This window comes from Dermacentor silvarum, chromosome 4, assembly GCF_013339745.2.
Source record: "Dermacentor silvarum isolate Dsil-2018 chromosome 4, BIME_Dsil_1.4, whole genome shotgun sequence".
NCBI classification, from domain to species: domain Eukaryota; kingdom Metazoa; phylum Arthropoda; class Arachnida; order Ixodida; family Ixodidae; genus Dermacentor; species Dermacentor silvarum.
This window is the reverse complement of record NC_051157.2, coordinates 38,344,058-38,364,977: the sequence shown is the minus strand read 5'-3', so window position 1 is coordinate 38,364,977 and position 20,920 is coordinate 38,344,058. Positions and strand designations below refer to the sequence as shown.

The 20,920-nt window shown below is 44.6% G+C and overlaps 1 protein-coding gene across 1 annotated transcript; it reads left to right on the top strand.

The window, feature by feature from the left end:
- Positions 1–7,011: 7,011 nt before the first annotated feature.
- Positions 7,012–11,060, top strand: LOC119448073 (uncharacterized). Its single transcript, XM_037711559.2, has 2 exons — positions 7,012–7,225; positions 10,822–11,060. The coding sequence occupies exons 1-2, from the start codon at positions 7,073–7,075 to the stop codon at positions 11,023–11,025; spliced, it is 357 nt and encodes a 118-aa protein (XP_037567487.1). The 5' UTR covers positions 7,012–7,072; the 3' UTR covers positions 11,026–11,060.
- The last annotated feature ends 9,860 nt before the right edge of the window (positions 11,061–20,920 follow it).

Sequence of the window (20,920 nt, the reverse complement as noted above, 5' to 3'; positions counted from 1 at the left end):
CATCCTTGTGCTCTTTAAGTCCATCATTTCAACATCTTTCCTCCTGTCAGATATCACGTATATCGAACTCATATGTGAAATCCGTCCGCTTTGGGTGCTTTAACACATGCAGTTCACAGAACTGCGACATCTATTTTCAGTGCAGATTTACGGATTTGCAAATTTTGTAACTTCTCTAAAGCTTCGCAATTTTCAACAATCCTTTTTGTTAACTTGAGACACGAAATCACAGTTGTGCTTCCTACACTTAATAGAACTTAACTTGTTTTCTTAAATGCTACAAATTTCATTCAAATCGATTGATTGGTTCTCTGGTGGTAGCATTTATGGGGCTCAGATTAACTGGAATAAAAAGCTTCCCGTTAACGTTTGCTGCGAGCTTCACTAAACCGACCTTATACGCTTTGCACAGGTCCTCCACTATGAAGACTCAAGGTTCGAAGAGTTTGACCCATATGTTCGAGGACGTCACTCTCAAGAAGATCGTTGTCTGCAAGTATTGTGACAACCGGGTAAGAACTGCAAGCTGAAAAAAGTCACCTGTGTATACGGGTGACAATGTATACGGGTGACAGGGCATATACGTCAGGCCAAATACTATGCACCCTTAGCCTTGTCATCCAAGACATTCACTGTGTCTAGATAAAACGCTTGCTATATAAATAATTAAAATAAGTTTTTGAAAACATTGCCGGTCAACTTAAAAATGTGAAAATGTGGTCTTTAAGAGCGTCACCGTGTCCAGCGTGCACATGTATTCCTTAAGTATACAAAAGAAAAAAATGGCCGCAGATCTGCTTGCTTCGCTGAAAATGACGTCGAAAGACGATAGTCTTCTGCCACCCCTGATACGTAACACCCTCTCTTCTCCTCCCTCCCATCCCTCACGCTCTTCCCCTTCCCTCTCACTCCTCCCATGATGGATGCAATGGGGGTTTTGCTGAATTCAATTCAAATTTCCCGCGTTCGCCCTGCTCTCGCGCCATCTGTTGGGACCTTTTATTACTGTTAGCTCAAAGCCGGCTACAAAGCCGCGGCTTCAGTCGGCTTGTTTCAAACGCGTAGCGTCTCTTGGACACCTTTTCTAACGCGTTTATTTTTCATCTACTAACGTAAAAACTAGTCCAATGTGCTATTATTAATTAAATGAACGCTGCGGAAGACGGTTATGTACATATATTTTGCCTCAAATAGGCCTGACGTTTCCTTTGCGCTGTATATGTTGACGTGTACTGACCCCGTGCCACCAGTGCGAGTAGCTCGCTTGGTTTTGGCCGGGCGGTTGATTCGAGTGGCCGGGCGGTTGAATCGAGTGACAGACGGACAGACAAAGTGTTTCGCGTTTAGGTAGCCCAAGAGAGACTATCGTCTTTAAAAAGCGTTCGCAATTGCGAGAGCTACCTTTGAGAACTTGAATGTGACGCGCAGTGCCTCCAAACTGAGTGACTGTTACTTTGTTCCAGATCTGGCTGGGTTACGGATGCCGTTGCAAGGAGTGCAACATGATCGTGCACAACAAGTGCCACCCTCTGGCGCAGCAGAAAACGTTATGCAGGCAGTACGTACATACAATGCGATGGCAGCGCCATGACACCCCAGTGCCTAAATTGCCGCGTTGCATTATCTATTGCGATGTTTTATCGTTTTTTTTTTTTTTTTTTTTACGTACAGACCTGCTGTTTTTTGCTCCATGAGTTACTTGTGTGTGGGTGGTGGTCACGTGACTGAGGGCATGTGACCAAGTAACTTAATATTTGAGCACGCCAGCTCGAATCGCCCAGGGTGCCAGAAAGGTTTTGTTAACTGCGTGTGTGCTAATATTCGAGATTTGGAATACGAATCAATTCGTATTTGCTACTCAACTCGAATTTGGTTCGAGAATTTACCGCTTCGAAATTGTCCAATAGTTGCTTCTGTGTGAACTTGACAGATGAAAACATTTATTGCAGTCTACAGGTATAAAGGTCGATATAGGCTGCGACTGAGCCAAAAGATAATGCTGCTAGAGAGTCGCGGTTCTTGCGTGAAGGCGACAGTTCCTAAATGAATAGAGCTTCCTTCAAAAAGTACCAGAGATAATTCTGGTTCTAATGTATACGGGACCCGTGTAAGTGTGACGCTTCGTGCGACGATGGTAATGACGTGGAGTACACGGATCGTTTAAGCTTCGTTATTGCGTTATAAGTTATATTTAATGATTACGTATGCCCGAAAAGCCGAATTACCTTGGTATGTTTCGAAAACTATTAGTGCTTGAAGATTTAGAAAGCTAAAGCGTAATAAATAACATCGCAAGAACGTTTAAACCCGCAATCACGAATGTTAGACAAATTCATGCACTAACCATCATTCTTTTAGTATAGATGTACGATCGTAGCACCGTAGTTGATGTTTACCTGTGTGCGCGTGACACCATGCTTGTTAATTCAGTCAGTAAGCGACTGTAAACTGCGACTTTATTACCCGATTTTTTATTACTGCCGTTTTCATGGTGCACCAGATACCATCACCTTTCGATTGTATCTAATTTACAATCTTCACACTTTTCGGGACGTCCAGCAGTGAAGAGCAGTGAAAGTAATTACTACACGTAATTATGTAAATAAGGCTTCTTTTTGTTTTGACTAAATGGATTCCACAAAGACTTTATACGTGACTTTGTTTAAAAGTACGAAAATATTCGACGTTGGATTCGACGTCGAATATTCGAAGTCGTTTTTCTCTTATAATTGTGTTCGATTCGACTATGCAGTTCTGCCATTCGAACATCCCTAGTATAATTTTTTCAGTCGATCACGTGATGATCACCAACCCGTGAGCTACTCAGGTGTTGCAAGAAGTCCACCAGGGTCTTTTAGGTGAAGACAAAAACGAAATCGAAGCGTAGCGCTGTTTCTTGCCGTTTTCAGGTTTCTTTTTTTTTTTTTTCTTGCTGATTTTTGGCAACGGTTTCAGTAACGTCCAGTAACGGTCTAGGCCGATAGACGATAGGAGCCTTATTTTAAAAAGCGTGTGTTACCGTGATACAGGCTCTATAGCGTGGTCAATAGGTTGGTGTTCTGTTCTGCATTTCTCTTTGTATGTCCATGTGCTTTTTTTCTAATTTTAGACAGTTATCCACCCATTTCTTTTGGATGTACGGTCTCTTAAGGGGAAGCTTTACCTCGGCGGCCAACGCTTATTTCCCTATTCAAATACTTGTAAAACGGTGATTAAACAACCGATGAACCAATATGAATGAAGTTTGTCGCACAGAAAATTCTGAAAAACACAGACGACAGGAGGCAGAATTTCGATTTATTCCCTCGAATCTGCTAAGAAAATTCCCAAAAGTATGTCGGTCTAAAAAATATTGAAGCACGAATTTTCTTATCTGTAAAAACCGTGCACCAAAGTCAGATATCATAGTTCTGTAAACTGCATCTGCTAGAGAGAATCTCTAGCAGATAAATTTGATATATGAGTTTACAGCTTACGAGAAATTGTTGAAGTGTACGAGGCTTTTGCAAAATTCCTACTCAAAAATTAGTGGTGTATTACACAGTGGTGTGCATTATATCAACTTTGTCGATCCTCTTTAAACGTCTTAACATGTACAGTTTAGATAATCGTCATATCATCGCTTATTGCTGAATTAGGGTTGTAAACTTGATGCTTGAGTTCTCGCGCAATATTCAAAAATGTTTCTTAAAAAATTATAATCTAAATGAAAAATCTACTTCCAACAGTCGGTAGGATTGAACTTTACCCTTAGAATGCAACAAACCACATGAAACTACATGGTTAGAATGCCGAGCTAAGCGATGTCTCCGTTCCCGTGTGTTTAGATAGGAGCCTCTGATGTACGTAATGTGAAAGTAATTGTTTCGCCCGGCGTTCTTTCTGTGTAACACCGTTTGACAGCGCATCTACCCTCCTAATGCTGTAGTGGAACTGCCCTGCAATCGTTTTTGATGTGAAATTGTCAAATGGCTCCCTGAGCTTTTTGAAAAAGCTGGCGTCCGGCGTCTGTGGCAGCGAAACGGCACCTAAATTCCCATAGGCTGCGAGGGAAGTCCAGCGAAGCTGGCGTTCTGGTAGGATTTGCTATGTTGGGGTTTAGCTATATTAGGGATTTGCTATGTTGAATTTGGCTACAAAGTGCTAAACCGGACCTTTCGCTACGCACTCGGGAAAGAGGCTTCGGTGCCGGTTCCGACTAGCACAAACAGTATTTTTTGACACTTAGACGATGGAATTACAGTGCCCAGCTCTGAAAGAACTGGCTGGGCGTGGATTTTTTCAGAGCCGGGCATTGCAACGCGTTGGCGTCCACGCGCGACGTCATTCCTAGCGCGTTCCTCAGGCTTTTGTACAACGTTCCCAGACAAGAGGCCTTGAGCAACAGGGGTATTCTGTAAGAGTCCACCTAGTGGGCTGTCCATTGTGGCTGTCGCCGATTGGCTCTAGCTGCACGGGCGAGAAGGAGACTGGCTGGCTCCTTCTCGCTCGTGCTGCTGGAGCCAATCGCGACTGTATACCACTCCAGTTCTATAACATTTAATTAACAGCTTCACGGCAGCTTCGTTTCACATAGATTCCGATATGTGCGTTGGACCAGCATTATATTTCTTCCAGGAAAATCTGGCCGGACGAGGACGCCGTTGAGAGCGGTAAGGACAATTTGTTTGTCTTCCTCGGTATCGCTGAATGTTATCTTCTCTGTTTTAGCTCCGCTCTGCGAGCTCCTCTTTCCCTCTGTTATTCAAAGAAAACGAAATAATACTTAACTAATTACCTTTTCTGAGTGCTTTAATTAAATTGAATATAAATACTTACGTTGATTCTTTTCTTTCTAGACAAAGAAGAAAAGGAAGTAAGTCTGTCAAAGTTGCCCTATTGTTTTTGGACCGTTTTTGTCCATAAACTGTCTGTGGTAGGTGTGTTCAGAAAGACGGTTAATATGCATCACAGTTTTATGGGCTGCAGTCACTTTCTTGACGATTCAATAGCAGCGTTAATCTAGTGAATGTTCACGGCATTTATAATTTCGCAATACTTTTAAAACGGCGTACAATTCGCTTAGCAAGAGAACCAAATGTTAGAAACATTCATTAGGTGTGCGACTTTCCTTGGAAGCAAAGGGGTAAAACAGCTTTAAGAAGATTACGACTCCGCTCCACCCTTCACGACGGAACGTGGAAAGCAGTCGCACGTGAAAAAGAAAGCTCTGCACATTTCTGATTGAACCAGGGTGGCAGTTTGGGCACGTTGGTATTCCAAAAGGACGGCATAAGAAGTGCGAACACAGAAAATGCACAAAGGCGCCTTTGTGTACGCGTGCGTGCGTGTGCTCGTCAAGTTTGCGCGTCTGCTTGAACGCATCTTCTTAATTTTCTGCCATGAGTGCTGCGGCTCCCGTCTTCATCCGAGTACTCAGATGTGGACGTCATGCTAAGACAGTTATATCTGTTTAGTGTTAGGGTAGGTTATGTCAGATTATGTTAGGTTCCAGGGCCACATCCGCACACGCTCATATAGTTACCTGTACGTCAAGCTAAAATAATTTACTTCTGTTTAAATCGTGTGTTAAGTTCTGTTAGGCTAAAACATGTTCTCGACTACGTACGAATACTGCGACAGGCATGTGTAGGTCAGGCTGAAACACTTTTCTTTTTTTCTTTATGCAGTTCTAGGTTACGTTAGATTAAGTTAGGTCTGCGGTTACACACCTTATATATAACACTTTAGTGACTTGTTTTCGCATTTCCTACGTCGTGCCCTTGCTTGCTCCCAAGTTTCCTTCGTTTATGGAGGCATCCCTAAATGAAAGCTACAACGGCGAGCTGCTGCTTGAGCGCTTTCTTCTCTGCCGTCTCACGTCTCAGTGCTGGCAGGTTGCGTATTTTTATTGTTTTGCTTGCTTTCGTTCGTGTTCTTTCTTTCTTTAACACAATATCATCTTCGTTTCATTAAAGCTGGGACGAAGAGGGGGAGGCAAGACTGAAACAACCCTGAGCCCGAAGACAAAGCAGTCTATGGCGTCAAGACTTTTTCATGTGGCTGCGAATGAGGTGCGTCTTCCTCTTCCAGTTCAAGTGCAAAAGTGAAGAAACAAAAAAATGTAGGACTATTTGACTTCTAAACCAAACTAGTTTACCGCAGAAGCTGCGGCCGTTGAGTGCCATTGGAACTGGGAAAGCAGTATCCAGTCGGTTTGCAACAAGTATATGCTGTGTGTCCCAGCTTACGTTAGCCAAGCTGTTCAAAGTATATATATATATATATATATATATATATATATATATATATATATATAATCACGGTGCATAGTACAAATTTAAGACCTGCGGTGTTTGATCGTCATACATCTGATGACCGAACACCGTAGATCTTAACATCACATCTTGCACCACGTTTCTAAACCTTCGTTCTTTTCTTTTTTTTTTTGAATAGCTCACCTAACGTTATTAGGACACACGGTACATAGTGTAGTTTACATGTATACTACCCATGGAAGAAGAGTACATTTCGCTCTATAACCGTCTCACTGAGGACATGCGTATAATTGAGCCGTAGCCGTTTTGTCTGCGTCTATGTAAAGAGCTGAAACGCTACACTCAACTATAACTGTGCGTCGTACAGTGCACTTAAAGCACAGCAGCGTAGGGTGATTCAGTTCGCGCTACAAATGCTGAACACGTTCTGGATTGGCCCTCATTGTCGGCGTAGTCCACAGTCGCTGCCTAAATTTGGGGTTCCGTAACTTCTTGTGCGCAGTCTTCTTGCTGGCGAGGGCGGCACGCGTATAAAACTGTGGCCGATTCCACGCAAAGCTTTTCGTTCGCAAGTGCTCTCTGCCATTGGCCAAGTGCCTTCGGTGATAATGTCGGACACCGCGACCAGCTGAAATTTTTTTTTTACGGACAATTCTAGCGTAAGTGCTTCTTTTGTGAATACGGGCCCATGGTCTGTAAAAGAGCAGCGTTCAGAGCACAGCGGACGATCGAATGTGTCACGGCAGGTGGCCCAGCTGAAGGCGCCTACCGCGCCTCTGGTGGAGACGGATCGCGATTTCTTCCGGAAGCTCGAGATGCAGGACACGGCGAGCGGCCTCAACGGCGCACTAAACTACCTCAGTACCAGGCAGTACGGGCTGCGCATGTACGCCGTTGCTGTCGAGGAGGCCAAGCGCATACACGAAGACCTGCCGCCCGAGCAGCGCATGGAACGAGTGCGGAAGGTGGTACGTGGTCAACCGTTCACCATTGTTGTCCTATACAACCTCGCATCAATGGGTTGGGGGTTCGATTCTCTGGAATGGGCGTGTTTGTCTATTTAACTACTCTTACTTTTCTGGGGCTTTTTTGCTTTCTTTATCGAAAATTTGAAACATAACGTCACATTAGTTGGCTTGTTGTACGCAGCTCTGAGAATGTATCGATAACTGGCATTTTGTAAGATGCACGTGAACGTAGCGATTTCACGTTGGCTGCCAACTATAATCTGTCCTATTTTTTTTTCGCTTTGGACATTTGCATAAGGGAAATGCAAATGTCCAAAGCGACATTTGCAATAAGTGAAATGCTTCTCCAAAAATACAAAAAGTGAAATGTTTCTCCAAGCCCACATCATGACACAACGTGTCATGATGAGGGCTTGGAGAAAAATAAAGTTGATACCTCGTTTTTTTTTTTCTTAGCTTATAAAACGTCGGCGATACTCGTAAAAGATTTGATAGCCGTATTGTAAATTTCCCTTCCGGTAGTAAGTACAATTGAAAGTATATTTATTAGAACAAGTCTCGTTCAAATTGGTTGTGGTCGACCAATATGGAAGCATTCGTGCTTTATACCTCGAGCTAAAGCTAATTTAAGAATCCGCATTGTTCACCTAGCAATGGCGAGAGCTATAATCCAAATCTAAATAGCAAGTTCTCAACTTCGTATAGATCCGCGCCAAAGATAGATAACGCAATTATGTAATCGTCATCTCTTAATATATCAGTTTGCAATGTACGTTAAATTGTTATGTTGTCAGCGTGAGCTTTGTTAAAGTACTATTCACAAATTAGTGTCGTATAGTAAATGTTTAAGACAGGTTTGCTGTGATTTGTGTTTTTGTTCTGACGACATTAAAGCAATATTATTAATGCGAAAGCATTATATGCCCCATAACGCGAAAATGCGGCGGCGGCGTCGGCCGCGTGACCGAGCGATGGTCCCAAAAATGGCCGACGGCCCAAATATTTAAAAAAACGCGTCAAGAATGCTCGTACTGACGTCACATTTCTCAGGGAGGTTACTGTAAACAAAGTAAATTAATGGCTTTGAAGAGAAAATTTGTACATTTCGGTCTGGGTGGGAATCGAACACGGGCCTCCAGGGTGGAGGACGAGCATGCTTCCCCGACGCCACGGCGGCTCCAAGGTTCTGGCTGACTTTAGTGCCTAGTACGTACGTCATTGCACACGTCACATCGCCGCCATCTGGCTGACAAAAGGTGTGGCCTAGTGCGTGCGTCATTGGGCACGGAACAGGCGCAGCCAATGGTGAGGAAATGTCTTACAAACTAGAACTAACCTCCCAGGGTTAGTTCTAGTTGTAAGACATAAATACCCCAGAAAGTGGTTGGGAAAACGGCTCCGCGGTAGCTCAATGGTGAGAGCATCGCACGCGTAATGCGAAGACGTGGGTTCGTTCCCCACCTGCAGCCAGTTGTTTTTTCATCCATTTTCATTAATTTAACGTTTCTTTAATTCAATTAGTAAGTACAAATTTCCCCTATGTTGTCCTTGGTGTCATTGTTTGTTGGCTTCTTATGATATGATATATATAAATATATATAATATATCATATATATAGTATATATAATATATTATATCTATATATATAGATATATATATATCACATACTTTTTCTGCTTTGTGTTCTCTTACTGATGCAGTTTACAGTATATTGTAATACACTTTACAGTTTACAGTACACTGTTCAATTGCCTGGCAAGGGAACAAGAATTCAGGATAGCCAGTCAGTGTTGGGCTGCTAAGCACAAGGTCGCGGGTCGAATCCCGGCCACAGGCCGCATTTCGATGGGGGCGAAACGCGTAAACACCCGTGTACTTAGATTTAGGTGCACGTTAAAGAGCCCCAGATGGTCGAAATTATTTCGGAGTCCCCCACTACGGCGTGCCTCATAATTAGATCGTGGTTTTGGCACTTATAACCCCAGATTTACTTTAATCACCAGTCAGCCTTCAGATTCTGTAAAGGAGTACGTTTATCTAGGTCAATTACTCAAGGGGGACCCTGCTCATGGGAAGTAAATTTGCAGAAGAATGAAAATGGGTTCGAGTGCATGCGGCAGGTATTACCAAATCTTGTGCGGGATCTTACCACTGTCACTGAAAAGAAATGTGCGAATTCATTGCATTCTACCGGGGCTAACATATGGGGCAGAAACTTGGAGAGTAACAAAGAAGCTGGAGAACAAGATAAGGACTACGCAAAGAGTGCTGGAACGAAAAATGTTAGGCCTAACGTTAAGAGACAGGCAGAAAGCGGTGTGGGTCAGAGAACAAATTGGGATAGACAATATTCCAATTGACATTAAGAGAAAAAAATGGAGCTAGGCAGGCCATGTAATGCGTAGGATGGATAAACGGTGGACCATTAGGGTTACAGAATGGGTACCAAGAGAAGGTAAGCGCAGTCGAGGACGGCAGAAAACTAGGTGGGGTGATGAAGTTAGGAAATTTGCAGGTGCAAGTTGGAATCAGATAGCGCAAGACAGGGGTGATTGGAGAGCCACAGGGAGAAGCTTTCGTCCTGCAGAGGACGTGAAAATAGGCTGATGATGATGACAGTATGCTTTGTCAATTATCATATAGAAAATTGCCAACCGGATGTCTCAATTTTTTTCAAGTCTTTGGTAATTTTTGTGAGCGAATTGAACACCTGAGTATTAAATTTAATTTACGAAAAGATACTGAAGATGCGTTTGTGCACTTCTGTATATTAAACCGTGCTTCGGAAATTAACGCTTGTGTTTTGTTGGTCTCTTTCTTGGCGTATCTGTCTATTACTGAGCTAAGTGTTCGATATGAATCAATATCATCTTGTTCAGTGCACTATTCTTGTTACCTCCAACACCTAGACTAACCTAACCGAACTGTCTCTTTCCGGTACAACAACCGTCATCGATATCAATTCATATGAACTGGAACAAATCATTTTTTTCGGTCCCGTATACATTAGCGCCTTCGGACTCTTTGTACACAGATGTATAAACGCCAAAGTAGTGCAGTTAAAGCGAAAGCACTGATGAAATTATAACCTGTCGCATACATGTCGAAATATTCCCTGAATGGACCATTGCTGCAAGTTTGAATGATATGTGTAAAGTGTTTTAGCAAAAAGACTTGGGAGGTAGACGGCTACGTGTTTGCTCTCGGCGTCCGTACGTCGTCGTGTAGCGAGTTCACTTCTTGCATTGTATTTTTCACAATATTTTACATCAGGCATATTTTTCAAGTGGCCGGACAGGTGCATATTTTCTAGGTACGAGTACGCTAGACGTCAAATAGATTTTTCTCATACGTGTCGTTCCTGTAGAGAGCTCCTGCATGGCGTCCACATTCTGGAAATTTGACTGAATTTCCTGAAGCAACGAAAATTCTTAATCTTTACAATAGCTGTACGCTTTCTCCTGATTCTGGAGATGCGAGAAATGGTGGTTGAACATAACTTTATATACACAGAAGTAATTGGGGCTTGAACGGATAAGATAGGAGGTTGCCATGGCATGGGCCTAATTTCTCCCAATAAACTTGCTTCTCCGCAGTACCAACGCGTGAAAACCGAGCACGACAAGGAAAAAGCGGATCGCGATAAGCTGCAGGCTCGGGCCAAGACGCACCCTGATGCTGCCAATGCGAAGGCGCTGGCCTCCGCCGAAGAACGGGTCAAGAACCTCAACCTGCTGCTGCTTTACTACGCTTCGGGGCTGAAGCACATCTACGAGGACCAAGAATCGAATAAGCCTTGATCGCATCTCTTGACAAAAATTTTCGTGCATGAACGTCGCAGTGATGCATTCGTTTTGGAGAGACGAATGTGCTTTCGAGATGAGCGTGAGCTGATAAAATAAAACCGTAATGCAGTGCAGGCGACGTTCAAGAAAGTTTTGTTTCGCATGAAAACATCCGTAGATTTTTGTTCTTAACGCGCAAGCTTACGTACGGCGCTGAGCGTCTGAGCTACAGTAGCACTACACTCAGCTAGGATACCGAGTTTCTTACAGCGAAGCTGTTATATGCTAGGTTCCAGGAGATCATGTCCGGCAACGAAAGTAGATAGACCGGAAGTAGATCAACAATTTCGGCTCCATGTGCGTGGTGGTTTGGTTCCATGTGCGTGGCGGTTTCCCGCCAGCTGTAGCACAGGTGTCAAAACGGATATGACCCATTGTTATTCCCCTCGCCACCGCCGATGCCTGTTTCACAAGTGTCGCGATGCTCGGCGGTGGCACGCCCCACCAATCGTTGTGCCCCTTTGTCTCGTGACGTAGAGATCGGGCTAGTGCTGTTATCAGCAGTTGCCCTTTGGACTTGCTATAGGACGGACGCTCGTTTAACCACATCTTCCAGGATCCTGACGTCAGGATCCTGATGATGCCGTGCAGTGTGCCCCGGCTACGAAAGCTGCGGCTCATATGCTAGTATATGACGATGGGGTGGACTTGGAGCAGCAAACGCACTACATGGCCATGGCGCCGGGCCAAAACAAGACGCCGGTGCGCTTGCTCTTTGACGAACATGCCGAAGACGCTCGCCATAGTCAATAATGCTAATAAATTCACTATAGCAATTTTCACTGTAGCAGACCCACCATAGTCGCAGCTTCGCTGGCTTCCGTCTTCAGAGTAGTGGAAGGGCTCCGAATTTTTTTTTTTTTTTTTTGGGGGGGGGACTAAATGATTAGAACTCGGTGCAATGAACTTGAATGTAATGCGGGCGGCAGTGGCCAAGTAGTACATGCAGTTAATTTGTCTCGGTCTTCCTTCGCTGCAGCGGTAAAATATCGTTACATTGAAATCGCGGATAAGCACGGCATGCTAAAATTGCATGCCGTTATATGGTCCTGAAGTGGACATAAATATAGGATGATGATGATGATGATGATGATGATTATGATTATGATTATGATATGGTCATCAAGTTATAAAAAGTAAAACGATTCCTGATATCGACAACTTCGTTACGTCGGAGTTTTACAATAACTAATTTTAGATTGCCAGAAGACAAGCGTTTGATTTCCAGTGACATTATACGGAGAAGGAGGGGAGAGGGAATCGTGATTTTTCCGTCATAAGTTGGTCACAATATGGCGCGTTTTAGAATGGTAGCAGCCTAATATTAACACAGTGCTAACCTCTTCAACCTTGAAACATGCGAGGCAAGCACAATAGATCGGGGGAGCTTCGGGATTTAAGACCAACAAAGGACAGGTTAATATGCAAAGTGTAAAGATGTCATGGCAGACTACAGAGTTGGTGCAGAAGCGCGATGAAATCGTTAGGATGCTAAGCAGGACAAGTTCTATATCATTCATCTATCTAGCTGTCTGTTTATCTCTCTAGCTAGCTGACTGGCCTTCTCATCTGATAGGTGGGCGCGTCAACTTATTAGTTCAATTAAATTTCATTTTCATGACCTGTACTTGCACCTATTATATATTGCATCTATTACATCTTGCATCAACTTGTACCCATTTAATGTCATGTATCAACCATTTTAATGCGATTAGCATTATTTGCATACTTCAAGTGTTTTGAGCATATCTATCTATCTATCTATCTATCTATCTATCTATCTATCTAACTAGCCCCTTACGCCGACCCAGTTCCCCAAGTTGTCTACCAGTTTGAGCCACTATAGGTTTGTGCTGGTGGTCGTGATGCCATCGTGGTCATTCAATCGGCGTCATCCCAGCTTCGTGATATGACTTTTACCATGCGGTCGTCGTCACCCTCTAAGCCAACCCGGGAGCTCAAGTTGTCTAATAGCTTGAACGACTAGGTAGGGCTATCGTGCATCCGTTGTCATAGCACCGTCTTCGTGCCACCGTGGTCGTGTCATCGTCGTCACTCCAGTTTCTTCCTGCGACGCTCGTCATGCCGTCGTCACGCCATCGTATAGATGCAGGTTTCGTGAAACCGTCGTGCGTTCGTGGTCGTGCCATAATCGTCATTCCAGCTTCGTTATCCGGTTGTCATCATACCGTCGTCGCCATCCCATTGTTCTCATGTCGTCGTCACAATGTCAGCGTTATACCATCGCCATCATTCAATATCGCCAACACATTGACGCCATGCGTCATCATACCGCCTTTTATCGCGACAGCAATTACGTGGGCACTCCTGGCGCATTTCTGCCGTAGTCGTCGGCGTCGGCATGATGTTCCGTATAAAGTCCAAGGGCGATAAACATCGTCGCCCCGCGCCGTATGCTGTATGCGAGTGAAAGCGTGCGAGGGTGATCCGACGATGGCGGCTCAATCTCGCGCGCGCGAGGGAGGAAAGCTGGGAGGAAGCGCGCAGTCTTCCGCCGCGCGCAAGGACACCGGGGGAAAGGGAGGGAGGGGGCGTTCTACACCGGCGGCTGCTGCGTATGGCGCGGCCGCACGGGCCCTATCTCGAAAGCGATCTGCGATGGAAACATAGTGCATGCGCCGAGTGCTGATAGCTTTGTGCGCGCTGTGTTTTCGCCGCTTAGTTCGCGCTTAGTTAGCGCTAGTGAATGATGTCTCAAGTCCGTAAAAAGCCCCAACTAGCCCAACTGTCTTTGAGTGCCATAGCAAAAGGACGATATACCGAGGTGCGTCACATAAAGCCGAAGCTACGGAAGTCTCAGAATGACCATACATATGTTAAATAAACGGGACCTCAGAAATACGGTGTGTCACTGCAATTCTCGAATGCTAATCGCATTACCATCGACAGTCATGGGAGATTAGTTCTGCCATAATTTTTTAAACTATGATGAACTGTACCACCCTATTAATATCACCGAATGCCTTGCCTTGTCTTGCCTTATAAGCAGTGACGAACATAGTTCCTCTACACGCTCATGTACGAATTTGCGCAGCTACTCGAGTATAACCAATTCTCCCCTATTACACAAGCCTGCTTCCGCAGCCCACCACGCATAGGCGTGCGATGCCTAAAAAGTCGCTTTCGAAAGAGGCACAGATTATTCAGATTCGTGGTTCTTAAACCTTATATGCCGCTGCGGTGAGCAACTCGCTAGGAACCACGGCTTACAACTGCGGCTCTGCTTCCATGTCGAAACAATGCATCGCCCTGCTCGAGGAGACAAAGCAGTTCACCAAAGACGTAGCCGTATTTTGAAAACGAGATAAACGGTTCGAGTAATGTACACTCTCACTGGAGTGTGTCCGCGCGCTCCCAGTGAGGATAAACGGACCGCAAGCGCTTTGTTCTTATCTGCATACCATGAAAGAGTTTCTCGTTGAAGGTGCCGAGGCGAGTAATTACACTATTGCTGAATTGTGGAACGTTTCGAGTGGGAACCTCGCTCACCACACGGCTTTTGTGAATTCGTATAGGCCACGAGGCAAAGAGAGGCGCCATTTGTTCTGCAGCCACAGACGCGACTTGGAACAATGCCGCGGACGAGGCTGGGCTAAGCGCTTCCGGTGTCGTACGTGGCTGTGAATTTCTCGGCTAGGTTTGTTCTATACAGCGTGGTATATCTTGGGGCGGCATAAACAGATGGCAAACATAGCAAAGGTGGTAAGTTCAACCCGAATCACGTCCGGTTAGCTATAATGTGCAATGGATGGTGCCACGAGGGGTTAGACAGTGAGCGGAAACCTTAAATGGCCTATTACGGGGCGCTGACGCAGCATCCAGCATTAAGAACATTTTCTACTAAACCCCTCCTCAAGGAACACCAAATAATGCCCCCTTAGAAGTGTCAATAAACCACGAAACTACAATAATGGCGTAGAATCATCTACTTCGCTATTCACCTTTTATGGCTCCCCTCTTGATAACTCCGGGTTACGAATCTCTTTGCAGCCATTAGTAAAAAAAAAAAAAAAAAAAAGTGTCTAATAGGGAAAAAGGCTATACAGTGCTGGTTGCACTTCCTGGAACATTCTTCCTACTCATATAAAACAGCATATAATACCTTTTGGTTCTGTTGAAGCATTATACTATAGAGAACTGCATGAATTGCTGAAAAGGTCGCTGCAGTTCATTGCTGAAACCTAATATATGATACATGGTGTCTGCTGGCCGCATGAAAAACATTGCCTTTTTTTTTTTCTTGTTTTGTTTTGGCTTTGGTTTTTTGTTTCGGTTTTGCTTCGAGGTGAACGAAGTGTGTGTGTGCGTGCGCGTGCACGTTAGGGGGAGGGGGGAGCGTATACAGCATCGAGCACCATTACATACAGCATTCCGAACATTTCTCTTGCAAGCAAACGGAAACACCCTTTCGCAAAATACCATCTCGGCGCAAAACCAAAACGGTGGGTATGTGCAGCGTTGGAGCGAGCTCCGCTCAGCGGTCATTCAGCGAATAAATCTCGCGCCGGGATGCACCATTCTCGCTGCCACGCACCGGAGTTACAAAGCACCGCTCGCGCAGCGCACGGCAACAGCCGAAGATAACGATCACTCCGCGGACGGAACGAGTGCGCTGCGTTTTCTGTCCATGCGCAACAGAAATTCGCGAGGTTAGTAAATCATAGTCTGTAGGCCATACACAATTCTCGGTAGGGGAGTAACGTACAAATTGGTTTGGAAAAACACGATATCGTGTGCGCAGAGTGCGTTCGGGTAAACGAGAGAGGAAAACAACACTTAGACACACATAACTTGGTCCGTTTACAGTGCATGTACATGTTTAGCAAAGTTATGGTCGGAAATAAGCGGCTTTATAATATACTATACTAGATATAGTATCTCAGAATATATATATATATATATATATATATATATCAGTGAAGCAAACAATCACAGGAGCCGGCACAGAAGTAGTTCAAAACATAGAAGCACGTAGGAAAAACATAACAGAACTTTACTGACGTTTCGGCAGGAGTCCGGCCTTCATCAAGAGTGTTAGTGTCCGTTGTGCGCTCAATATTTTTCAGTGTGTCGTTTCACCTTTCACCTTTCATCTAGTGTAACATGCCTGCTCTACAGCATTAAACACATCTCTCTGTCTGATTTCTCTATCTCTATCTGCCATCTATCTATCTATCTATCTATCTATCTATCTATCTATCTATCTATATATATATATATAGATAGATAGATAGATAGATAGATAGATAGATAGATAGATAGATAGATAGATAGATAGATAGATAGATAGATAGATAGATAGATAGATAGATAGATAGATAGATAGATAGATAGATAGATAGATAGATAGATAGATAGATAGATAGATAGATAGATAGATAGATAGATAGATAGATAGATAGATAGATAGATAGATAGATAGATAGATAGATAGATAGATAGATAGATAGATAGATAGATAGATAGATAGATAGATAGATAGATAGATAGATAGATAGATCTGTCTATCAATCTATCTATCTGCCTATCTATCTATCCATCTATCTATTCTAGCGCCCTTTAAATCCTTACCATGTAGCAAGCTTACCAACAAGCATGCGACCGGTATAGTAAGCAACATGCCAACAAAGAACGTCAAACGCAGAGTCAGAGAGGCTGAGACAATCTCGTGGGTGGCGGCAATGGAAAATAAACCTTCTCTGAGTAACTATCTAGGAGGCAAAAACGAAATCATAAAAGAAACAATTTATGATAACTCAAATGGAAGCTCCTCACTTTTCGAAGCGACATCAGCTAGGATGTCTTAGAACGCGTAGTTATAAATCGAGGCACACCAAGAAAGAAGAAGCATGTGCTTGCTGCGGTAAAGCTGGGGAAACGATGAAACATGGTTTATTAAAATGTGAAGATATCTACCAAGCTGTCAGTTTGGGCTCCTCTGGCCTCCTTGAAGCCCTTGAAGCCCTTGGGTTCAGGGATAGCAGGGCGAAAGTACACATGCCCGCAATATAGATTAGTAAGAGGCGATTGCAGGTTTATTGGCGGAAAGGTAGGGAGGCCACAAACAATGGAGGCGTGCAAGAACAAAGTCCCCAGTAGTGGTTCAGAAAGTTTGATGCTGGGAATTCTTCCTGTGTGTATTTTTGTTTTAAAGATAGGTAGGACATTAGGCAAAATAAGAGCAAGAGCTTGGTGGCGCAACACACCACCCCGTTTCAAAGGTGCCAGCATGTGGGTAGGACGGCGTAAATCGATCACGTAGCTCGTGAATTCCGTTTCAGAAAAAAAAATCGAATACCCACTATTCCCAGTGCGAAATATACCAAGTCAAAGCTATTCGAATAACGCAGAAAAACTAACAAATAAAAAACAAATGCGAAACAACAGACTGAGAAGCAGGGTCACGTAAGCATGACCAGCGATTGGCCACCCATCATCCGTGTGCATTCCTTCTATGAGCGCGAATATCTGCTCAGAGTGGGAGTTTCCCATTTTAGACGCAGAAACAACAAGAAACAGTTTTCAAATTTGTCGCATACCGACCTTTTATTTCAGTTGCGGAAGCAGCGAAGAAAGAAACTCTACAGCCCGGCACTTTCATAAAACGCGAACCACGTGACGCTCCAACTCGCTGTTACGTGACCTACAAATAAACAAGGCGCTGAAGCCGTGGCTTGTAAAGTGACAGCGTTGCCACGTTTGGTGAAGGTTCTTTCTCGGCTCCACATTGATCCTTTGTTGTGCAAGCGACTCATATTGGTGCGACGCTGCGCGACTGACGTCAGGCAAGGTTTCGCTCAGGCAGAATGATCACCAACACAAGTTCGTCTGACGCTATATAGGCTCACCAACAGATGGCAAAAGGCTCCCCTTCCTTTAAACCTTTATTTTTTAAACACTTCTGCCAGATAGCAGCATTACTCGATTTCTTCGCTGTAACCATCTGCAACAAATTTCACCACTGTCTTCGAGATCCGCCCGATTCACTGCCTAAGGTGCAGATCCATGAAGGAATGCTGGCTGCCGTTGCAGAAGCAACGGCTCAAACATTCCTGTGAGATTCAAACAAACAAAAAAGTATCACAGAGACACGGGGACCTTAAGTGATGCCTGGATATGTACCATCACTATAAATTGAAACGCGTGCAGTAAATAGCTGAACGGAACGCCTGTTAAGCGTGATTACACGGAAGTGCAACGTGTTATGGCGCTATGCCTGGATTTCTAAACATGTAGTAGTCCTAACCGTACGTCTCGGAGTGCGAATTACGTCACTGTCGCAAATGCAGGTGAACCTGGGAACGGAACAACGCAATGTAGTATAGTTTCGTTAATTGTTCGCGTTTGAATTTGGCCTGAGATTACGTGAAGAAGTGTCAACTTGACGAAGACGAACTCCCATGTCGAAACATTGGCTCCCAGCTGAGACTTGCCTTGTTGGTCCACTAGTTAACATTCGTACGAGGTTAGTCATATTTGCTTTGCAGGTTAGTCAAATGAGCTGTCAGCCTTTGAAACGTATACGCATATACACGATTTAATGAACAAGCAGCTGCGTGGACTCTTGTACGCGGAAGGGCAGCATGTCAGAGTCAGACAAGCCGTAAGCGCACTCGATAAAGTAAACAATATTACCAATATTTGCCAAACAACAGTGGTCACGTTGTTTGAACAGAGTGGACGCATCTTGGCGGACGCCGGTGTTCTTCGTTTGCACAGGCAGCACGAAGATCGCACTGGCGGTGTTCTTGGCCCTACCTTCAGACTGGACATATACCACTGTGACACAAGAGGTACAGAATCCCTAAACGTTGCTTGATACATGCCATATACTTTCCTGTGTATACACCTGTGATCGCGCATGGCATGGCACGCATGACAACATACACGCATGGCATACACGCATGGCATGGCATGCATGGCATGGCATGTGAAGCAAATAATTAACCCCTTTACTTGCGCTTCGCTTCGCGTAAATTCCAAAGTAAGCGTTGGATCTGCATTTTGTTTTTACAGCGAAGCTGTACATGGCTAGCCGATTCGTCCGTCTGTCACCTGTACGCAGAAACTATCATCATCAGCAATGGCTCGAGCGTCGTCGTCTTCTTCCACAACTGGCTCGTTGGCACCCCTCGGCGCAACCGCGCGAACGCGCTCGTGTCACTGCTCCCGCGTTCGTCGTCGTCGTCTTCTTCCACAGATCCATGTATATGGGGCTAAATAAATGTTCTTCCTCCTCCTCCTCCTCCTCTACAGCAGGCTGCGTTGCCGCCCTTCATTCCAGCGTACAATTTCACTTCTCTTCTGTCGTCGTAATGGGGAGGCCGCGTTTACGGGGGTATGAGCCATTGGTTATGAGCCATTCATTGTCTTAGGTGACGGAAAGATTTAATTTTGAAGCAATTTAATTTTGAATAATCGCAAGCGGCAATGCGACTACGGCGAACTGCGGGCATACCGTCAGTGACGTCGCTTTCTCCGTCGCACCAGAACGTGTGTGTAACCTCATTAAGAAACACAAAGACGTAACCAATAATTGAGAAATACTTTATAGTACCGGCCTCAACCCAGTGATAAACACCGAAACACCGGGGCCGCATGGTTCAGCTTCGTGGGTCAACCATCTGTACGGAGTGCTTGGGCGGTTATTTTCGTTTTATTATTATTTACTACGCTCCACTTTCTGGCGGGTCGCGTCGTTTCGAGACGTTCAAGTGGCCCACTATCACAAGCGCTCTACGCAAGTACGTGTGCCCTCTATAACGAAAGCGGGGAAAAGCTACTTTGAAGCAATGCAACGGCCGAAGCCTCGATTTCGTCATTCACCCACGGTCAAGACGCAATGCCTATAGTTGCCCCCGATCACGACAACTGAAGCGTATTTCTTTTCATCCGGCGCAGGGTCATCTCATACGAGGGCCAATTTATGGGCAACGCCCGGAGAAGTGGACGTCGAGGTGGGGGAGAAAGTGGCGTCGCATAGTCTGGACATATTTCTTCGTGCAGAAATAAACTTGTTGCTGGAACTACTTGATGCACGGTTTTAAGAAGCACCCTGTTGGTGTGCAAGACACATAAAAGAGCATGTCTCAAGTGAACGCTCTTCTTGCGCAAGCGCTGTCTTACTTGAATAGCGTCCGGAGCTCTGCTCCCTTCGGAACTTCTGCACATAAAAAAGTCACTAGCTCAGTGGGGCGGATCGCTGGCACAGAAATCCGCTCTTCAGAAGAACATCCCGAGGTCCATGAAAGCTCGCGAGTTTTGCAACCTCCACAGCGATGAGTGTACGCTGTGCTTTTTAAAACTATCTAAAAGAGTAAACAATAAGCGTTGCAGCTACTCAGAATGAAACGAGCTGTAGAAATGAAGAAAAGATGACGTGCTGTTCGTTACAGCGGGAAAAACGTTATTCCCGACTGGCACCGCTTCAGTCAGGGTTCTTGAACAAACAAACGGTCACTTCTGCTTAGAGGAACAAGCTTCAACGCGTATCACGAACTTGATCTGCTGAGAGCGTTGACACTGTAATTTTTTTCCGTTTCTTGGACGCTCGACTTGTACACAGGTGCACTCGTTGCAGCTTACAGCACTACATTCACAGCACACGCAGTCTTCGACTCAATTGGATTTGTGTTTCCTTAGGGAAACAGAATTGGTAACAGAGAAAATTATCTTCTGTTTTTTTATTTATTTATTATGGCCCCCTTTCTTACCTTCATTCCATATATAGTTACACCTGCCTTTCATATGGTGGGTTTTCAACATTATAGGCTCGTACTGAACAGCAAACTTACGCATATGCGCTGAGCCACCGAGATGGATATACGAA